General features: G+C 61.6%; 3 protein-coding genes across 4 annotated transcripts in view; 1 reads left to right on the top strand and 2 right to left on the bottom strand.

Annotated features, from left to right (window-relative positions):
- UNK (unk zinc finger) overlaps positions 1-2,657 on the top strand; it is a 33,486-nt gene extending 30,829 nt beyond the window's left edge. For both annotated transcript variants that reach the window (XM_068531766.1, XM_068531767.1), the window contains 2 exons: positions 48-305; positions 1,161-2,657. In XM_068531766.1, coding sequence (XP_068387867.1) covers positions 48-305; positions 1,161-1,316 — 414 coding nt within the window. In that variant the 3' untranslated portion in view covers positions 1,317-2,657. The remainder of the gene's footprint in view (positions 1-47; positions 306-1,160) is intronic.
- A 1,519-nt stretch (positions 2,658-4,176) lies between these two features.
- On the bottom strand, positions 4,177-15,651 carry UNC13D (unc-13 homolog D). Its single transcript, XM_068531765.1, has 27 exons — positions 15,570-15,651; positions 15,298-15,342; positions 15,095-15,163; positions 14,842-14,911; positions 14,549-14,653; positions 14,361-14,453; positions 14,183-14,286; positions 12,843-12,960; positions 12,612-12,736; positions 12,382-12,472; positions 12,252-12,308; positions 12,068-12,165; positions 11,911-11,962; positions 11,688-11,818; positions 11,480-11,600; positions 10,976-11,119; positions 10,712-10,810; positions 10,397-10,603; positions 10,148-10,216; positions 9,020-9,099; positions 7,171-7,276; positions 7,022-7,093; positions 6,375-6,458; positions 6,159-6,279; positions 5,822-5,945; positions 5,155-5,351; positions 4,177-4,444 (listed from the first exon to the last, which is right to left on the bottom strand). Exons 2-27 carry the CDS (start codon positions 15,300-15,302, stop codon positions 4,335-4,337), a joined length of 2,652 nt encoding a protein of 883 aa, XP_068387866.1. The 5' UTR covers positions 15,303-15,342; positions 15,570-15,651; the 3' UTR covers positions 4,177-4,334.
- LOC137755041 (protein unc-13 homolog D-like) lies at positions 15,651-17,730 on the bottom strand. Its single transcript, XM_068530992.1, has 7 exons — positions 17,614-17,730; positions 16,822-16,857; positions 16,477-16,584; positions 16,324-16,383; positions 16,169-16,235; positions 15,757-15,941; positions 15,651-15,704 (listed from the first exon to the last, which is right to left on the bottom strand). Exons 1-7 carry the CDS (start codon positions 17,728-17,730, stop codon positions 15,651-15,653), a joined length of 627 nt encoding a protein of 208 aa, XP_068387093.1.
- Between the last annotated feature and the right edge of the window lie 603 nt (positions 17,731-18,333).

Below are 18,333 nucleotides of genomic sequence, written 5' to 3' on the forward strand. Positions count from 1 at the left end.
AGGGCAGGGGGCCCATCATGACAAGGTGCTGCGTGTTGGGCCCATAGGCTTGTGATGCCTGGAAGAAGGAGGCAGAGGAGGCCGGGGAGCGGGCCAGCGCGGCAGGCGCTGAGTGCGAGCTGGCCCGGGAGCAGCGCGATGCACTGGAGGTGCAGGTGAAGAAACTACAGGAGGAGCTGGAGCGGCTGCACTCGGGCCCTGACCCGCAGGCCCTGCCCACCTTCCCCGACCTGGAAGCCCTCTCACTCTCCACCCTCTACTCTCTCCAGAAGCAGCTGCGGGCTCACTTGGAGCAAGTGGACAAGGTCAGCTTAGGAGGTTGGGGAGCACAGGGTGGGGAGGTAAGTGGGCTCAGCCAGTGCTTGGACTTGGATGGGTCCTTGCTGCTCCAGGGATGGCCACCCTCCTAAGAGCCTCCGTCCCCGCTGAGCTCACACAAAATGCCAGCCCGCTGGAGAGGAGCTCGGAATAGAACGTCACTCACTGGGGAGGTGGGAAACCTGGAGGTAGACGGGCACCAGGGCCCACCTCTGGCACTTTCGAGGGCAGGCGCTGAGCTGAGCTGCATTAGTGCGCCTGGGCCCTAAGTTTCCTCCCGACCACTTCTCTTCCCGTGAGCTCTGCACACGCCAGCAGACATTCCAGAATGGTTAGGTCCCCAGGGCTACTGTCTGCATTCCTCGGTGCCCTTCTGGGTCCCCAGGGGAGTGCGGCACAGTGGGAAGAGCATTCTTCCCTTCGTTGGGCATTTGGCAGCCAGGCCCCACGTGCAGCCGTGTCACCTCGGGCCCGTCACTACCCTCTCCAGACCCCACAGTTCTCACTGGGGACCTAGGGTCATTATAAGATCAAATGAGACAGAGGCAGAAGCCTTTGTGCGAGGGCAAGCCCGTCCGGCTGGGCGCTGCAGAGCAGCCCTGGCCCTCCCCGCTCCCCCCGCACAGCTCCGACTCAGCCCCACTCGGCCTTGCAGCTGAAAGCAGAAATGAGGCGCCTTGAGGTGATCAGCCTGCCCCCTGACCCTGCCCTCTCCCTTATCAGCTGGGGCCTGTAAGCACACTGTCGAGTTTCCTCATCCCAAGGGGCTGCAGTGAGAGTTGGGGGAGCTCTTTGTCCGACATGGGGCTGCGCCAGTGACCGTGATGTCCCTTTCCCCGCAGGCCGTGTTCCACATGCAGTCGGTGAAATGCCTTAAGTGTCAGGAGCAGAACCGAGCAGTGCTGCCGTGCCAACACGCCGTGCTGTGTGAGCTCTGTGCCGAGGGCAGTGAGTGCCCCGTCTGCCAGCCAGGCCGGGCCCATGCCCTCCAGTCGTGACCCTGCAGGCCTGGCCCCGGCCTGGCTCAGATCTCCTCCCCTAGGACTTTTTAAAGTATATATATATGTATGTATGTATGTATGTATGTATGTATGTATGTATGTATGTATGTATATGTATATGATTATGTATATGTATACATTTCTGTATGTGTGTAGGTGTGCGTGGGCGGCCAGTGTGTGAACAGTGTCTGTGTGTATATCTATACATAGATATAGACACACACTTTAAAACAGACTTACCAAGCACTTTTTAAAAGAAAAAACTATTTTGCAGTCCTCCCCCTGCCCGCTCCCTACCTTTCCCACTGCAGAGACAAAGTCCCCTCTTCTCCCACCAGCCTTTTGGCAGGGAATCGGTTTCAGCCTCTTTTTTATGTAGGAACTAACTGTTTTTAACTTCTTCCTGGGGCCTGAGCAGGGAAGGGTGGAAAGCTAGAAGGGGCCGAGGGGAGGGGACAAGCCTTCAGGGCAGGCCCTGTTCACCCCACTTCCCCAGGCCAGGGCGAGAGCCAGGGGTGTGGAGGACCTGGGCCCAGACCTGGTTCCCAGCTGTGAGGCTTGAGAGCGGGGCATCCAAGCCCGCCTAGCTCTAGGGTTACCAAGCGTGTGTTTAGTCCAGGCTGGCGGGCCAAAGCCGTGGGGCCAGCCCCACTCCCAACCCCGGGCCCTTGCAGCTCCTTGAGGGGCAAAGCCCAGGCCTTTTACCCCTCAGGTACCTGAGGCCGGGGGTCTACCCCAGTCCTCCCCCCACCCCCGGGCTCCTAGAGCAGCCTCCCTGGCCCCAGGGCGACCTACCAGGCTGGCACTGCCCTCTCCATCACCCCCCAGCTGCCCTCAGCTGTCTCCCCTCGTGCACAGCCCTCCGTGCTGTCCACCCCTCCCTCTGGCAGCTAGCAGGGCAACAGGTGGGGAGGAGCTGCGGACTGTGAGGACCAAGGTGGGGCCCAGGCCCCGCCCTCCTCCCCAGGAGGGGCTCCTTATGCATTCCTTGGTGCTCTCTGAGTGCAGCTGACGTCCTGCCCGTTTGGAGCAGACGCCTGTGTGCATGTGTGTGCGTGCCTGTCCGATGTATATTGTGTCTTAGCTTCCATTTTTAAAATTGTCCTGTACAGAGAGATGCAGCAGGGGGTGGGAGGGCAGAGTGGACAGAGGGAAGCCACCCCACTCCCAGCACTGGGGGTCTGGGGTGGGAGCAAGAGGGCTGCAAAGGGTCTGGCCCGGCCCAGGCGCCCCCTTGGGCTCAGCACGAAAGGGCTTTCAACGAATTAAGTGAAAACTTTTTTACAAAAACGCAAAAATCAAAGCTCCAAACGTATTGGAAATAAAATATGAACTTGCGGTGGTAGCTTGTTTATGTCGGGGTGAGGGAGGGTTGGGCCCCAAATGAGGGCCTCTGGCCCAGCTCAGCCAGCCCAGCCCAGGTTTCAGCCATGGAAAAGGCTCGTGCCTGACCCCTGAGGTGTGGCTAGGTAGCTGAAGAGGCCTTGAGGCACCCTGGGCCCATCCAGGCCCAAAGGCTGCTCCAGGCTCCTAGACAGAGCTTGAGTGTTCTAACGCAGGCCTGCTGGGGTTGATGGGATGGGGACCTTTAGCCCTGGACCCAGAGACCTCCCAGGCCCTAGGGCTCTTCAGAGCTCTATCTATCGTCAGATGCAACTGGTATACTTACTGTTTTCCAAAAGACAACAAGGCCCCTAGTAGCTTCTCAGAGGAACAGACAGTGCCTGCTCATAAAAGCATCGAAAGAAAGGTGGGCCTGCCCCCTGAGGGAGCCTTTGAGCCACCTCCCTCCCCCTGCTCTTAGCTGGCCTGTTAGGTGGGTGGGAAAACACATACCTCGTGGGCTGTCTATATGGGTCTCAGAGGAGCAGAGCTGAAAGAAGCCTTGGATGTGGTCTTATCTGACCTCCCCCCATCCATCATACCTGTGCAGACTCAGAGAGGTTAGGTGACTCAACCACGGTCACACTAGAATGAGAAGTGAGCCGGTCACACTAGAATGAGAAGTGAGCCTCAGGCTCTGACTCCCAGCACATGGGCCACTCCCCCAGGCAGGTCTGGGGCCCCATTCCTCTAAGCCCTCTGTTCAGAGCAGCCCCTCGGCCTCAACCTGCCACCCCTGGGAGGCCCCCCACTCATGGTGCCCCCATGAGTGCCAGGCTCCTGTGTTAGGCAGTGGCGACAGAACCCGATACGTCTGGTGGTGTTTTGTTCGAAGCCTTTGCTGCTGCGTCAGTTACCTCCACACCTACCCCGCTGCTCTGTAACATGGGGGAGTGAGCGGTGGGCCGGGGCCCGGGGTCGGGGGCAGCCCAGGCTCTCCTGAGGGCTGAGAAGGGGTTTGCAATGGCTTGGCTGTAACCTAGGCCCCGCTGCAGGCCGACAGTATGTTTAGTAAGAGGACGATGTATTGTTAATTTTTTTATTTTTGCTAAGAAAATTTCTAGGTACTGTCCCAAGGAGGAGCGGTCCTCAGCAGACACAGCTAGCCAAACTGTGCCAGCCCCACTGCCCACCAGTTCTCACCCCTTCGGAGCCAGAAGGTCCCTGGCTCTAGGCTCCTTAGCCTGGGTGCTGGCAGCTCCCTCAGGAGAGGACCCAGGCTCCCTTCATTATGGCTGCTGAAGAATAGGCCCAAGGCACCTGGCCCCCCACCTCAGTGGCTGGAACAGGCCTGCCAGGAGAGGAAGGGCTGAGCCCCTCCTCTGCCAGAGCAGCTTTGCCCGAAGAGGGGAGCAGGGGTAAGGGGTGCAGACAGCTGTCTCCGCTCCCCCAGGGGCTGGATTTGGCAGAGAATGCTGAGGCTGGGGCTGAGGGGAGGAAGGAGGGGGTATAAATACTGCGAATGGGGCCCCCATCACTGTGGGCCCCGGCTCTGGCAGCGGGAACCCCGCACGCTGGGGCTCCCCTGACCTGCAGGGCCCTCCTGGAGTGTTAGGCCAGGCGGGAGGGCTGCGCTGTGGTGGGGAGAACCCAGGCCTCCCAGGGACCCAAGCCCTGCTGCTGCTGCCCTGGTCACGGGGCGTGCTGGGAGGCCTGCTTGGCTCGCTGCCGCCGCAGCCGCACAAACACCTGGGCCTCACGGTCACCCTTCCGGCTCTCTAACAGCTGCAGGATTGGATCCCCTGCAAAGAGAGGCATTTGGGGGTCAGACTCGGGGAGTGGCAGGGCCTGCAGCACTGCCCCATTCTCCAGAAACTAGCGATGGGCCCACACCAGCCAAGCTCGCAAGACAGCCTGACAGATGAGGCAGGAGACGCGTTTGCCACCCCTGGGCAGCGGGGTGCACCTGCGGTGCGAGAGGCTGACGTGTGCCTCAGGTCCTCAGGTGGCGACTATTACCTTTTCATACAAGAACCTAGGGCCAGTCCACCAATTCGTGCCTCAGTTTACTCATTCGGAGAGTAGCGATAACACCTGCCTCACTGAGTGGTTGTAAGGACTGAGGGTTAACATATGTCCAGTGCTTAGAACTGACCCCTCGTGAGTGCTCAAACACAAGACCTACTCCTCTTACCAAGCTTGGGGACTGCTCTGCAAGAACGTGCCCCCAGGGCACAGAAATGGCCCTTCTCCCCAGGCAAACTTGTCGATGACCTTACCCCACCAGAGAGAGTCGCACACACTTGGCCTAACTTAACCTTCACTGGTCCTTGATCAGGCACGAGATCTCAGCAACACAAGCCACCACGCTGGCTCCACAGGCTTCCGCCTCCAAGGAGGCTTTCCTCTGACCCCAACTCGGCCTCTGGGGGCCCCTGAGCCTTTCATGGCTGCCCCTCCCCTGTATCCCCAGTGCTGGGCCAGGGCCCACACTCACAGGGCTCAGGCCTACCGTTGGGTGCAGGGTAGGTGAGGGGCAGGCGGGTCTGAGGCACGTCGCCGGGCTCCTCAGTCCCCGTCAGGCCCGGCACCGAGCGCAGCGGCAGGAAGGCCTCCCCTTCAAGGTCGTCAGCCCCCAGCGTGTCGTGGTCCAGCACGGTGAGGAGAAGGCACGCCCCATCCTTCTGGCACGCCTCAGCAGGCACCAGGCTGGGCGGGGGACAGAGCCGGGCTCAGCTGCCTGCCCCACGTGCTACCGCTGCCACCCCGGCCCCACCCCGCCTCCAAAGCGGGCTCGCCCAGACGGGTGGGATTAGGGTTGAAAGCGCTCAGGCTGGTGTACCTTGGGCCACACGCCATGATGCCTGCTCTGGCTGTGGGCCGATGCTTTAAAGCAGGGGCCCCTGTGTACCCAGGCCTGCCTGACTTGGGGAACAGAGGACCTCAGGGGCAGCACCCTTCCCTGAAAGCAAGCCTCTGAGTCCAACACGTGGGAGGAGTCTCCCCAGCAGCCCCACTCCACCTGCAGGGGAGCAGGTTTGAGGCCTGTGCCAGCAAGCACTTGTCCCAAGTGCTCCCTCCCTGGGACTCAGACCCAGTCCTCTGAGGGGAGCCCCTAGGCCCGCCTCAGCTGGGAGGAGCAGGCCTGAGGCGGGTCCAGGGCTAGTGGGACCACTCACAATTCAAAGGTCTCATCGAACAGTGGATGAAGGTCCTTCTTGTGCTTTTGGGTCTCTCGGGGGGCCAGCTCAGGGAACTCGTGCCTGGGCTCCAAGGTCAGCTGGACAAAGGGGTCGCTGGAGCCTGGCAAGTGGCCGGGGAGGGGACATTGGCCGAGGATATCCCAGCCCCGCTTCCGGTGCCCACGCCAGCAGCTGTGCCCCGCTCGGCAGCACTGCCCCCTCCTGGTAATCCAGCAGAAATGCACCCAGTGCCCCGGCTGGACGAGCAGAGCCCCCGGAGACTCGGGGGACCAGAGTGGGGCCACGGAGAGTGGCTGGGGCAGCCTCCACTCACCATTGGAGTCCAGGGGCAGCAGGCTGGAGGCGCTGAGCAGCTCCACGTGCAGCTTCTGCTCGGAGGCGCGGTAGGAGGCCTTGACCGTGACGGCCCCGAGCTCCTCGGAGGTGGTCTCTGCCTGGGGGCGGGGCGCAGGGGCAGCGTCAGCAGGGGCTGAGCCGGCGAGGCGGGGCTCCAGGTGCGCAGCGAGCGCGGCGGCGGAGGGAGACTCACCTGCTGCTGGATGCGGCTGCAAAAGTACTTCTGGATGAGCTCCCGGCTGGAGGCCGCCTGCAGCTCCAGGCCCCTCTGCAGAGCCTGGGGAGGGGGCACAGCTGAGGAGTCACTAACTGTCACACTCAGTCGCAGCCCAGTGCTGCCCCTCAGAAGCTTGCAGCCAACGGGGAGACGACAACGTGACGTGGAAAGCACTGGGCGCTGGGGGGCCACAGCCAGGGTTGCCCTGGCGACAGCCAGAGGCACCCGACAAGGTGGGCTCCACAGGTGTGTCTCACAGCCGCCCCCGCCCCAACGGTGTTTAGAAGAACTTCACACGTGGAGGGGTTTTTTGTTGGTTTTGGCGGGGGGGGGGGGGGTGGGGGGGGGGCGGCGTTTGTTTGGTTTTGGTTTTGGTTTTTGCTGTGCCACGAAGCATGCAGGATCTTAGTTCCCGGACCAGGGATGGAACCTGCTCCCCCTGCGTTGGAAGCGCCGAGTCTTAACCACTGGACTGTCAGGGAAGTCGCCTCAGTTATTTTTTTTTAAAGGGGCCCACATTTTCATTTTGTGCTGGGCCCTGTAAATCACATAGCTGGTCCCGGACACAGGTGAGCACAGGAAGGCAGGCTCCCCACGCCACCAGCTAACCAAAAGGCCCCTACCTGGAAGGTGGCCGTGTGCAGGGCCTCGGGCGGCAGGCCACAGCCCTCTGCGTAGAAGCAGATCTCCAGGTTCTAGGGGGCGAGACATCAGAGGTGACCCCCAGGCACTCTCCCACCAGGGTTTTTATTGTTGTCACTGGTATTATTACCTGTAGTGCGATCTTCAGCCTGCTAGAAGCCAGAGGGCAGCTCCGCTGGGAAGCGGCCACCTCCGCCAGCACCGTGAGTGTGTGGGTCCAGAGCAGGGTCAGAAGGCTGGGGTGACGTGCAGAGGGATGCCGGACACAGGACAGGAGGACAGAGGAGGAGGAAGCGGAGATGCTCTTGAGAAAGAAGAGGCCTCGTGGGACCCAGGCCCACCCCCGTTCCCCAGTGCCTCCCCACCCCCACCCTCCACCTGCCTCCACTGGTGGGACTGGGGCCCAGGCTGCAGGCAGGGGAGGGAGGGAGGGCTGGTCTGCTGAGGGAAGGAGGGCAGGGGGCGGGGCAGACAGGCCCAGTCCTATCCAGCATGTCTTGGAAGCTAGTGAAGGATCCTTCTCACTAGGATTAGCAAACCCCAACAAAAAAGGGAGCAGGAGGGCGGCCCCCCAGTGACAGAATCATGAGTCAAGATGGGAGTGACCAAGATGAATAGGATCTCAGCACACAGCATGGATAAGCATGTACTACCTGTGGCGAGAAAAAAATAGCAACCAAGCCACAGTCCCTCCTAATAACAACCTGAAATAACTGAAATTTCACTTGTCAAAGCAGAGTCAGGCAGATAAGCACAAAAATGTGTAATTAAGAATGGGGTGGGGGGGGGCTTCCACGGTGGCGCAGTGCTTAAGAATCCGCCTGCCAATGCAGGGGACATGGGTTCGAGCCCTGGTCCGGGAAGATCCCACATGCCACGGAGCAACTAAGCCCTTGTGCCACAACTACTGAGCTCTCATGCCGCAACTACTGAAGCCCGGCGCCTAGAGCCCGTGTTCCGCAACAAGAGAAGCCACCGCAATGAGAAGCACGTGCACCGCAATGAAGAGCAGCCTCCTGCTCGCCTCAACTAGAGAAAAGCCTCCGTGCAGCAACGAAGATCCAACGCAGCCAGAAATAAATAAAATAAGTTTAAAAAAATTAAAATAAAATAAAAGTAGTTAATTTAGTCCCCATACCAACGCAGCCAGAAATAAATAAAATAAGTTAAAAAAAATTAAAATAAAAGTAGTTAATTTAGTCCCCATACTTAAGTGCTCGTTATGCACAGACACTGTTCTAAATGTTCTGAGGCAGTGAGTGGTAAGTCAAGCTCCTGTCTTAGTAGAGATTAAACTCTATTTTGTGTGAAGATCAGAGCTGAACAAATGGCATTCTCTGGCCTAGGAAATAAAGAAGGTGGGCTCCCGAGGCCCCGCTGCCCCACTGGGAGCAGAACTCTGGGGGCCAGCAGCCCCATGTGGAGGACCTGTCGCCATCACCGTCACCGTCGTCACAGCAGCTCAGTCATCAACCACTTCCTTTGCTGCAGGCACTGCTCTCAGCGCTTCACATGACTCATCTAGTCCTCAGTAGAGGCCAGAACTATGATCATCTGCATAGAAAACTTGAGTAATCTGCTCAAGGCCACCCACCAAGCAGCAGTGAAGCTGGAGTATGAATGCAGGTCGTCCAGAGCCCATGCCCTTGACCTCTACCCACTGCTGCCCAGTGTGCTGGGCCCTGTTTTGAGAGAGACCGTAACGAGCAGTTCCCCTGGAACACCAGCTGCCTGTAATGTTAGGGAGGGCAGAGCTGCAGCCTCCCGAAGACGCAGCCCAGGGCTAAGGGAGAAAGGACAGGCAGGTTTCAGCTCAGCCTGAGGTGAAATGGACAGCATTGTGTGGCCATGAGCGCCCTGACCCTTGGAGCAAGCATTTAAGAGAGGCTGGTTGCATCCTCCCCTGAGGATGGATGCTGAGGCCGGGAAGGAGGGGCGGGTGGGAGGAGAGGTGGAGGTGATGGGGCGCTGCTGCAGACCTGCTGAAGTTCTCCTGCACCAAGTTGGTGTTCATGTAGCAGAGCTTCACCTCCAGGAACTTCATCAGGGGCAGAATGGCCTGGGGAGGGGCAGCAGCACGTCTGGTTCTGGCCCATTCTGGTCCCACCCCCATTCCTTTGCCCTGACCCGGAGAGGAAACAGGGCTAGGAGCTTTCCTGCGCATCTGTGGAATGTGTGCAGAGCCAGCCCCTGACCACAGTCGGCTCCAGCCACGCTGGAGACAGTATAGCCTTTGCTATAGCCCTGAACCTGCCAGCCCTGGTCCTGCCTCAGGGCCTTTGCCCATGCTGTTCTCTCCCATAGAAATCTTCGTGGCTCCTTCTCTTCCTTCCTTTAGGTCCTGACTCAGCTGTCACCCTCCAAGTAAGGCCTTCTCTGGCCACTGTCTAAAAATACAGTCCTCTGACCCTTCCCATTCCCTTGTGTGCTTTATTTTTCTCTTGAGTGGTTATCATTAACTAACATATGATACGTGTGTGTATACATATATATATATGTTTACACACACACACACACACACACACACATATGTATAGTTCTAATAATAGCTATAGTTATAGTTATATACTTAGCTCTTTTTTCACCTCCTCTACTAGAATGAAAACTCTAGGAAGGCAGGGATTTTTGTCACACTGTTCATTGATATATATCCCCAGTGCCTAAATCAATACCTGGGACAAAGTGGGTGCTTAAATAGTTGATGAATTAGTGAGTAGCCCTCTCCCTAGCAATCACAGGTGTAATTTATTATCCCTGCTGACAGATGAGGAGCCTGAGGTCGGCTGACCTATATAAACAGGACAGCCACGCTAGTAGGCAGCTAAGAAGGGGGCATGCCCAGGGCTGTTTGGCTGCAAAGTCTAGAGCCTCCCCCACTGCAGCTCCCACATTGACTGTCAGTGCTGGGAGAGCCCACGGAATGACCCAACCCCACCCTCTTAGCATCTAAGGGGGAAACCGAGGCCAGGAGGGAACATTCCTTGCCCAAGTCTGGGGGACTTATCTCTGACACCCCATGGCCTTCAGCCCCCTGCCCACCCTAAGCCCCTTTGCAATCCCTGACCCACATTGCTGGCAAAGGTCAGCAAGCAGGGAGGGCCACTCACATCCTCAGGCGGGACGGATTCCTTGATGCCCACGAGTTTCTGGATGTGCTTGGCAATGCCCACCTCCAGCTGGAGACACAAAACGGTAGGAGGGAGGCCAGGGTGTGAGTCGGGGGTCAGGAGAGGTTGCTTGGGGCCTGAGTTTAGGTTCGGGAAGGGAAGGGGGCTGGACATGGGCCCAAGTCCTGCTGGAGGGTGCTTCAGGCTGAGGACGGGTGGGGCGGGGTCACTGTGGGTCACACAAATTACCTGCTCGGCCAAGGTGCGGACGCCAGTGCGGATCTCATGGCCCAGCCCAGCCAGGGCGCCCTGCAGCTGGGCGTGCAGCGTGTTCTGCAGCTGCCCCTGCTCCAGCACAGCCCCTACCCGCTGCCCCAGCGCCTCCCATGCCAGCTGGGTGGGCAGCTTGCCGATCACCAGCCGCAGCTGCTCCATGTCATTCACCACCACACAAAGCTGCAGGCAGGCACGGGCACAGGGATGCCGAGCTTCCTGAATAGTGCCAGGACCGGCAGGCTCCACCCCTAGCCCGTCCCAGCCTCAGCTCCCAGCTCTGGCCCCTACCCTGTTGGCTGCCTGGCCTTGGTCCTTCTGGCCGGCAGAGAGCTCACGGGCCCGGGCCCTTATAAGGCTGCAGTACACCAGGGCCAGCCGACAGGTGTCCTGGGGTGAGGAGGGGATGATCAGTGGGGGCGGGGAGTGCCGAGGCGAGGCAGATGAGGGGGAGGCACAGGAATTTCAGTGACTTGGGGGATTTAGGACATGGGCTTTTGGAGGCTGCTAGGATGAGAACTTGGGAGAAATCGTGGGGTGGGAAGGAGGCTGCACCTCCACAAACTTGACGGTGATCATGAAGGCCTCCTCTGGGTCAGGCCAGTCCAGCTGCTGGGCAGTGTGGCTGATCTGGGCAAAGCAGGTGGACAGGTCCACAGCCGACGTGCTGTGCTTGGTCAGTTCACCCAGGGGCACCAGCTAGGAGATGGGGGAGTGTGTAGAAAGGAGGGCTCAAGGCTTGCCAAATCCATGCTCTCCCTCCCCACTTCCAGTTGCAAGCATCCAGAGCTCATACAGCCAGCAAGCACAGAGCTGGGCAGGGGGCGGCAAGGTGAACAAGCAGGGCTCTGCCCAGCGCCCCCAGGCTGCAGGGATCAGCGTGTAAACGAAGCCCACCCCGCCCCCAGTATAACAGGAGGCAGCATTTTGCACTCAGCTGGCCTCGAGAGCACCGCTCAAAGCTGGTTAACCGCTTCTGCACGTGCCACACGGTTGGCGGAGCTGCGAGCCACACCCTGAAATGTGGGACTCTGCCCCTAGCCCAGGCCCCAACCCCACCTCGTCCATCTGCACGGCGCGCTGCACCCGCGCCAGGGCCACGCTGTACGTCTTCTGCAGCCAGGAGGGGATGGCCGGCTGGAACCACTGGTGGAAGCCTTCCAGGGCCAGGACGCCATCCCTGGGGAGAGCCAGGGTCAGCCTGGGGAAAGCCGGGGCCATTGCGGGCTTCGGGCCCTCCTCTCCCTGCAGCCAGCCTGCTGCCCACCTCTCCGAGGGGACCGGGGCCAGCTGGTAGAGCTCCTTGAGGCTGATGTAGAGCTGGAACAGACTTTCGCCCATCTCCGGGGTCACGGCACCGCTCACCACCGCAGTGTGGTCCTGCACCCTCTTGGCCACCTGCGAAGGGAAGGCGTGGTGGGCGGAGCTCCAGAGCCAGGGCAGAGGGCGTGGCCTTGGGACGCGGGGGGGTTTGCGGGGCGGGGGCTCACCAGCCATTGCAGCTCCAGGAAAGCCATGGAGAAGAGGTCGATCTTGAGGACACTGGAGGAAAGGCAGCAGGTGTGATCTGGTGGCACACAGCAGGGTCCCTCTGGTCCCCGTTCTGAACCCCTGCTGCACTGCCTCCCGACCCGGCCGCCTGCTCACTTATGGAAGATCTTGTTCCACGTGCGCTGGCACTGGTGCAGGTCGCCAATGATGTCTTGTACCAGGCTCAGTAAGGCCTTGCCCGCCTCCAGCATGCCCTGGCAGGGACAGAGGTGAGCCAGGCAGGGCTCTGAGGGGCAAGCATCCCGTCCCACCACCCACCGCCTCACCCGAGCCCCCTCACCTGCACCATGGGCTGATGGTGGTGCTGCTTCAGGTGGAACCATTCAGTGGTGCCGGTCTGTGGGCAGAGAGACAGTGAGCAGGGAGGGCTGCTGGGCCCAGGCACCACACCTACAGGGTGGGCACCATACCCGCAGTGCCTCGGTCACCAGGTGGGGCAGGGGGCCGCTTTCGGGGCACACTTCTCCAAAGGCCTTCATCTTGCACATCTGTACCAGGACCCTGTGGGGAGAGAGAGCCGTGTGCGAGATGCCTGTTGCCCCGTAGCCCCCACGCATTCCTCAGGCAGGCTTCCCCTCCCCAGAGGTGCCCCAGCTGTTTCCCGTCCCCAACTCCACTGAAGCGGGGGGTAACCACTGACCTGAGGAGAGACTGCAGCCGGGCTGGGGAGTCGGGGACGGAGAGGGGGAAGACAGACCGGAACCTCCGGATGAGGGAGAGGCCATAGGCCAGGAGGGAGCTGAATGAGGCGGCCAACTCCTCCAGCTGCAGGGCCAGGAAGGTGCTGTGAGGCGGGGGCTGCCTTATGGGGCCCGGGGAGCCGCTCCCTGAGCCCTGCCTGCCCAACACCCCTCGCCCCGCCCCAGCCCACCTGCTCTGCCTTGAGCCGGCCCTGGATCCACTGGTACTCGATGCTGGTGATGGGGTACAGGAGGCAGCTGCTGGGGAACTCCAGGCTCTGGTAGAGACGGCTGTAGGCCAGCCACTGCCTGCGGCAGACAGGAAGCCCTCAGCCTGGCCAAGTGGGGCACCTTCCTTCCCACAGCTCACCTGGCCTGGCCTGGCGGGGGGTGGGGGGGAGGGGCGTTATCCCCACCCCAAAGCCTCCTGGGGATCCCCATCGACCCGCAGAGGCTGAAAACCAGTGGCTGAAGGTAACCTACAGGATTGTTTTTGTTCCCAGAAGTGCTTTTCAAACATGTAAATGAATTGTCCATCTCTTAAATTAGAATATTTGTGATTTTAAAATTCAGGACTTCTTGCTTATTTTGAGAAATCAGATTTGGAGACTCGAGCCTTCAAGTACATGTAAAACATCAGCTAGAGCATCCCTTTAGAGAGTCGAGGGGAGACTTCACAGAGGTGACCGAACTGAGACAAGAGGGAGGGCGAAGGAGGCTGGGGGAGAAGAGCAGCCCAGGGACAGGCCTCCGCCACGCGGAGGACACAGCGGCCAACCGCACTCCCTGCTGAGGCCCTGCAGGCAAATGAGCCCCCTCACCCTCCCTCGGTGCCTGCTCCAGTCTCCAGCCTCACACGCATTCCCCACAGCCATCCAGGAATACCCACCTGCCCATGGTCCTAGAAGCTGCCCTTCTCCGCCAGCCTCCTTCTGACCCCCTACTGAATGCCAAGTGTCAGCTCCCACTCTCACTCCTCCTCCTGGCAGCACCCGGGCTGTGCCCCTACTCCTCTCGTGCATGGAAAGATCTACAAACTCCTGTGTGCCCTTCCTGGCATTCCCGTAATCTAACAAGGCTCAGGGGAGGTGACGGGCCCTCAACACGGATTCAGGAGCATCAGCGCACAGATTTGTTCAATGGCCCTGGCGTCTGGGCCCGGGGTGGCAAACTCAACTGCCCAGAAGGACTCAGGTGATGTCAGGGGACGAAGCGGCCAGATGGCAACTGTGATGGATGGGGGAGGGCACGCTACTCTGCCCTGACCACCTGCAGCCCAGCAAAGCGACAGCCCTGCAATTCCAGCACGAAGCTTTCAAGGGAAACTGGTGATGTGAATCTGCACAGCAAATCTCCAGAGTTTTAAGAGTTGGCAACTGACTCAAAACTTAAAATACACAGTTTGGGCCCCAAACAGAAATCTCCTGAGTGTTAGACTTCGGGCTGTCAGCCTGTAGGAGGGCAGGCAGGGAGGGAGAGGGTGGTGCGGCGCAGACGGCCCTCGGGCACTCGGGCTTGGCTGGGCACTCACGCCATCGACCGGTGGAAGTCGGACAGGTCCTTCTGCGTGGAGTGGAGGAAGAGGACGGTGGCGGCCTGGGGGCTCAGCAACCCATCCCAGGAGGTGCTGCCCGCCTGAGGGGACAGGTGGAGGGTGTCAGCACCTGACAGGCAGACCCTGGCCCTGCCCAGCCCCAGGAGGGCAGTACCTGGTGCTGGGTGACCTCGTGGGACACGAGCTGCTGCAGCAGGTGGAGGTGCACCGTGTAGCAGGGCTGCGAGCGGCTGGCCGCGGTGGCTCTCTGCGGGGGGGCGGGGGGGGGGGGCCGGCGCGGCCGTGAGCAGAGGACCCCACGCCCGGTGCAGCCCCTCTTCCCCACCCAGCCGGGCCACCTACCCGCTTGTGAATGAACTGGAACTGGAGGTGACACTGACCACGGTCTGGGTAGGTCTCCGTGCAAGGCTCCAGAGGGTACCACTGATCCTCCCGGCAGCGCAGGTCCTGGCAGGCCGGGCAGGCAGGGCATGCCCACACCTGTGAGCCGCAGGTGCCTCACCCGGTCGGGGGCGGGGGCGGCGATGGGAGGCAGACCCCACGCTCCGCTTGGTGCAGACCTGGAACCCCTCCCTTGATCCCCTCGTCACCCCCTCTCTGCCTCTCTCCCGGGAACCTTTCCCCACTCCACTCACCTGTAGTCTCAGAACCACGTTCCCCAGAAAGTCATCCTGGCCTTTGTCCTTCCGGACCTCCTTAAAGATCCTGTTCCAGGCAGGGTCCCGTGAGGGAGAGGGGCCAGGAGCCTGACCGGGTCAGGCTGGAATCTGCTCCCTACCTGCAGCCACCTGGGCCCAGGTGAGAGCCTGCAGCCCAACAACCAGTGTGCATGTGGAGGCAGGGCAGAAGGAGCCCTGACTCCTTCCCCGGGAAACCCATGGCCCTCACCTTCGCAGACCGTGCAGATCTGTGAGCTCCCCGAGCTTCTGTCTGACGGACTCCACGGTGTCCATGTCCCTGGTGGGGCAGAGGTTTGAGCAGGAGGCAGAGAGGGTGTCCTGGGAGCCCCCAACCCCTTTCTGCCACCCTCACCCCCAGGCCCCCTTCTTTTCCCAACCCCTACGGGTTGCGGGGGGGGACATGCCCCTCACCACATGTCCAGATGAAAGCTGGCATTGCTTATGTCCTCAAACTCCCTGTAGTGAGAAAAGAGCATGGCTGAGGGTCTTGGAGGGATAGACCCCTGACCAGGCCACAGGCTACCTCTGCTCCGAGCCTGCCCCCCAAAACTGCCATCCCAGTATCACCCACTGTCAAGTCTTAGTCCCTCCCTGCAAATTCTCCTCCCCTCCCAACTGCATCTCTCTCTCCTTTAAAGTAAGGCTTCAGGCTACCCCCCCAGATCAACCCAGATGTGCCTGACCCTCTGCCCGCCACCAGCACGTGGCATTTATGCCATTGCTGTGTCCTGTTTGGCCTCCTGTCAGTCTCCCCTGCCTCGGGATCAGGCTCCTCCCCCAGTCAAACCAAGCTCCCTCCCCCGAGCCAGGAAGTGCTGCTGATCTCATCAACGAGCAGGCCCAGAGCGGGTAGGAGCTGGGGCCGGCCACGTACAGGATGAAGGTCTCGTCCCAGACGGGGTTGAGTGTCTGGGTGAGGACCTGGGTGCGGTGGATCTGCTCCTCTGGGATGGTGTGCCTCACCACGGCCTTCTGCCGTCGCTGGAGCCCAGGGCTGCCCCCCGGCACGCCCACCCCCTGCTCGATGCCCAGCAGGCAGTAGGGGTCACTGAACCCTGGGGGGGAAGGGGAGGGGTGCTGGCTAGGCTCCCAGGGAGAGAGCCCTTATCACCCCCTACCCCTCTCCATCCCAGGCTCCAAGGACAAGGGGCCAGCAGCACCAAAGTGAGCCCCAGGGGATGTTTGGGAGATGGGAACTCCCATCACAAGCTCTGGGACAGGCTGTGATGGGGAGAGGAAGGAGCCAGGAAGAAGGCCCTCAGGGCCCCCATCGCCTACTCACCACTGACATCCTTGCCCAGAATGCCCTTGGCTTGTTTCACCGTGGCCTTCAGACAGAATATTGGTTTCTGGAGCGACAGGAGGTGGGGCCTGAGTCCCAGAGGGAGCTGGGCTTCGCAGCCCCCGTGCTCGCTCAGGACAGCCCGGCGGGCTTACCTCGAGCTCCTGCACCTGCCGCAGCAGCCGCTGGTGCTCCTCGGGCTCCATGCGGAAGGCCTGGCGGGGTAGGAGTGCGGGAAGCTTGGGGCACGGGGGCGGGGGGACACGGCCAGGCTGCAGGGAGGCAGGTGGAGTGGGGGCTGGCCTTACCTCCTGCAGGTATCGAAGCAGCTCAGAGGACTCCCCCACATGGGCGGGCTCGGGCTGACCCAGGCGGTACAGGACCGTGTAGAGAGCTTCCTCGTAGAGCAGGGCCCGCTGAGACACGGCAGGGTCACCTTGGGAACCTCCGTCCACCCACCACAAGGTCTGAGCCCCACCAGCCACCCCTGGCACTCACGGCACATGCCCAAGGCGGGGACCAGGCGTCCACACGCGCAGGGGAGGGGAGGGGGTTGAGACCCAGCCTTGGCCAGCAGCCTAGGGGGGTGTTTGGGAGGATGCAGGGCTGCTTCCCAGCACCCCTCTGCGCCCCGGAAACACTCCGATTCTTACCTCCTCAGGGGACAAGTGGTGGGATGGAGGCTCGACCTGGGGAGCGAGGTGGAAAGACAAGGTGTCCCCGAGGCCTGGACCAGGGCTCGGATGCGGGAGCGGCTCCTCACAGAGCAGGCCCAGCCCGAGGGCTGAGGGGGCCCCAGCACCTGGCCTCCAGCCCCACCAGTGCCGCACACCTGTTCCCACAGCAGGGCTCCCGGGGCTCCGTCACCCGGGCCACCTCCCTCATCCCCTGGCCCGCCGTGGCTCGGGTCCATTGGCGCTCAGCTGCGCCGGCTCAGCTGCACCAGCAGGCGCCCGTGGCCTCAACCTCCCCCAACCTCCCTTCCGTCCCCAGAGGAAACAGCGCTGCTTATCGGGGGCGGCTCCGCTTCGCACCCCGGCGGCGGAAGTGAGGCCCAGCAGCAGAGGTGGGAGACCGGGGGGTCACGCCAAGCAGGCCTGGGGGCTGCTCAGCTGGCCCCCGAAGGCCCAGCCCCCAGCAGGGACACTCCCTGCCTAGTGGAGCTGGTGGCTTTGGGACTGGAGGAGAAGAGGATGGCTGGGGACGGGGCGCGAGAGGGAGGGGGGCTCCGAAAGGCTCAGACCCCAGACCTGAGCCCCAGGGTGGCCCAGAGAACACATGGCAGACCCTCTTCTGCAGACCCCGAAGGCTCTGCCGGGGGCTAGGGTGGGCAGGGGAGGGGCACACAACCTCAGCCGCAGCCCACAAAGAGTGGGGCACCGCGCACGCAGAGAGGGCAGAGCCCCACCCAGGCCTGTTCTTCTCCCCACTGAGGTCCCTCCTACCTCCTGAGCCCTGTGGGGCAGGGGATCCTTCAGATCTCTGACCCTGAGGCGCCTTATCTTGATGGCCTGGCGCGAAAGGGGAGGGCGCCGCCGGGGCTGGGAGGAGAGCGTCGCCATGGTGGCCAGCCCTGCCCTTCCCCTCCGCCGTGCCACTGCCTTGGGTGTAGATAGGGAAGCCACAGGCTTATGCAAAGAGCCCAGGGCTGCCACCCGGTGCCAGGGGAAGGGGAAGGAAGGGCGGGTCAGGGGACGGTCAGGCCGGGGTTTCACCACCTTGGGGTTGGGGGGCCCCGGCTCCCAGGCCCCTGCACCTTCCTTCCTCCCTCCCTGCTGGCTGGGATCCTGGGAGGAACTCGGCTGGGCTGGAGGCAGAGGTAGACCAGATGGGCGGGTCCGCCCCACCCCACCTTCCCACAGGGGCCCTGGGGAGGGTCCAGCGCCACGGGCAGGGGGCATGAGGGCAGGGGGGCAGCGGGCCTGCCGCATCCAGGTGACTGGGGGACGCTGCCCTGGCCGGTGGGGTTCTCACCCTCAGGTCTCCCTGAACCGGCCGCAGACCCGGGGTAGGGGTGGGCGGGGGACAGGGTGGAGGCCCCGGAGGGGCGTCTCCCCCGCCGTCGGCCAACTGCACAACCTGCTCTGCTCCCCAGGTGACATTCCACCGAGGTGACAGCGCCAGGCTGCACGGGGCAGGGACGGCCCCACGGCCCCTGCCCCCAT

Source organism: Eschrichtius robustus, chromosome 20 (genome assembly GCF_028021215.1).
Source record: "Eschrichtius robustus isolate mEscRob2 chromosome 20, mEscRob2.pri, whole genome shotgun sequence".
Classification (NCBI taxonomy): domain Eukaryota; kingdom Metazoa; phylum Chordata; class Mammalia; order Artiodactyla; family Eschrichtiidae; genus Eschrichtius; species Eschrichtius robustus.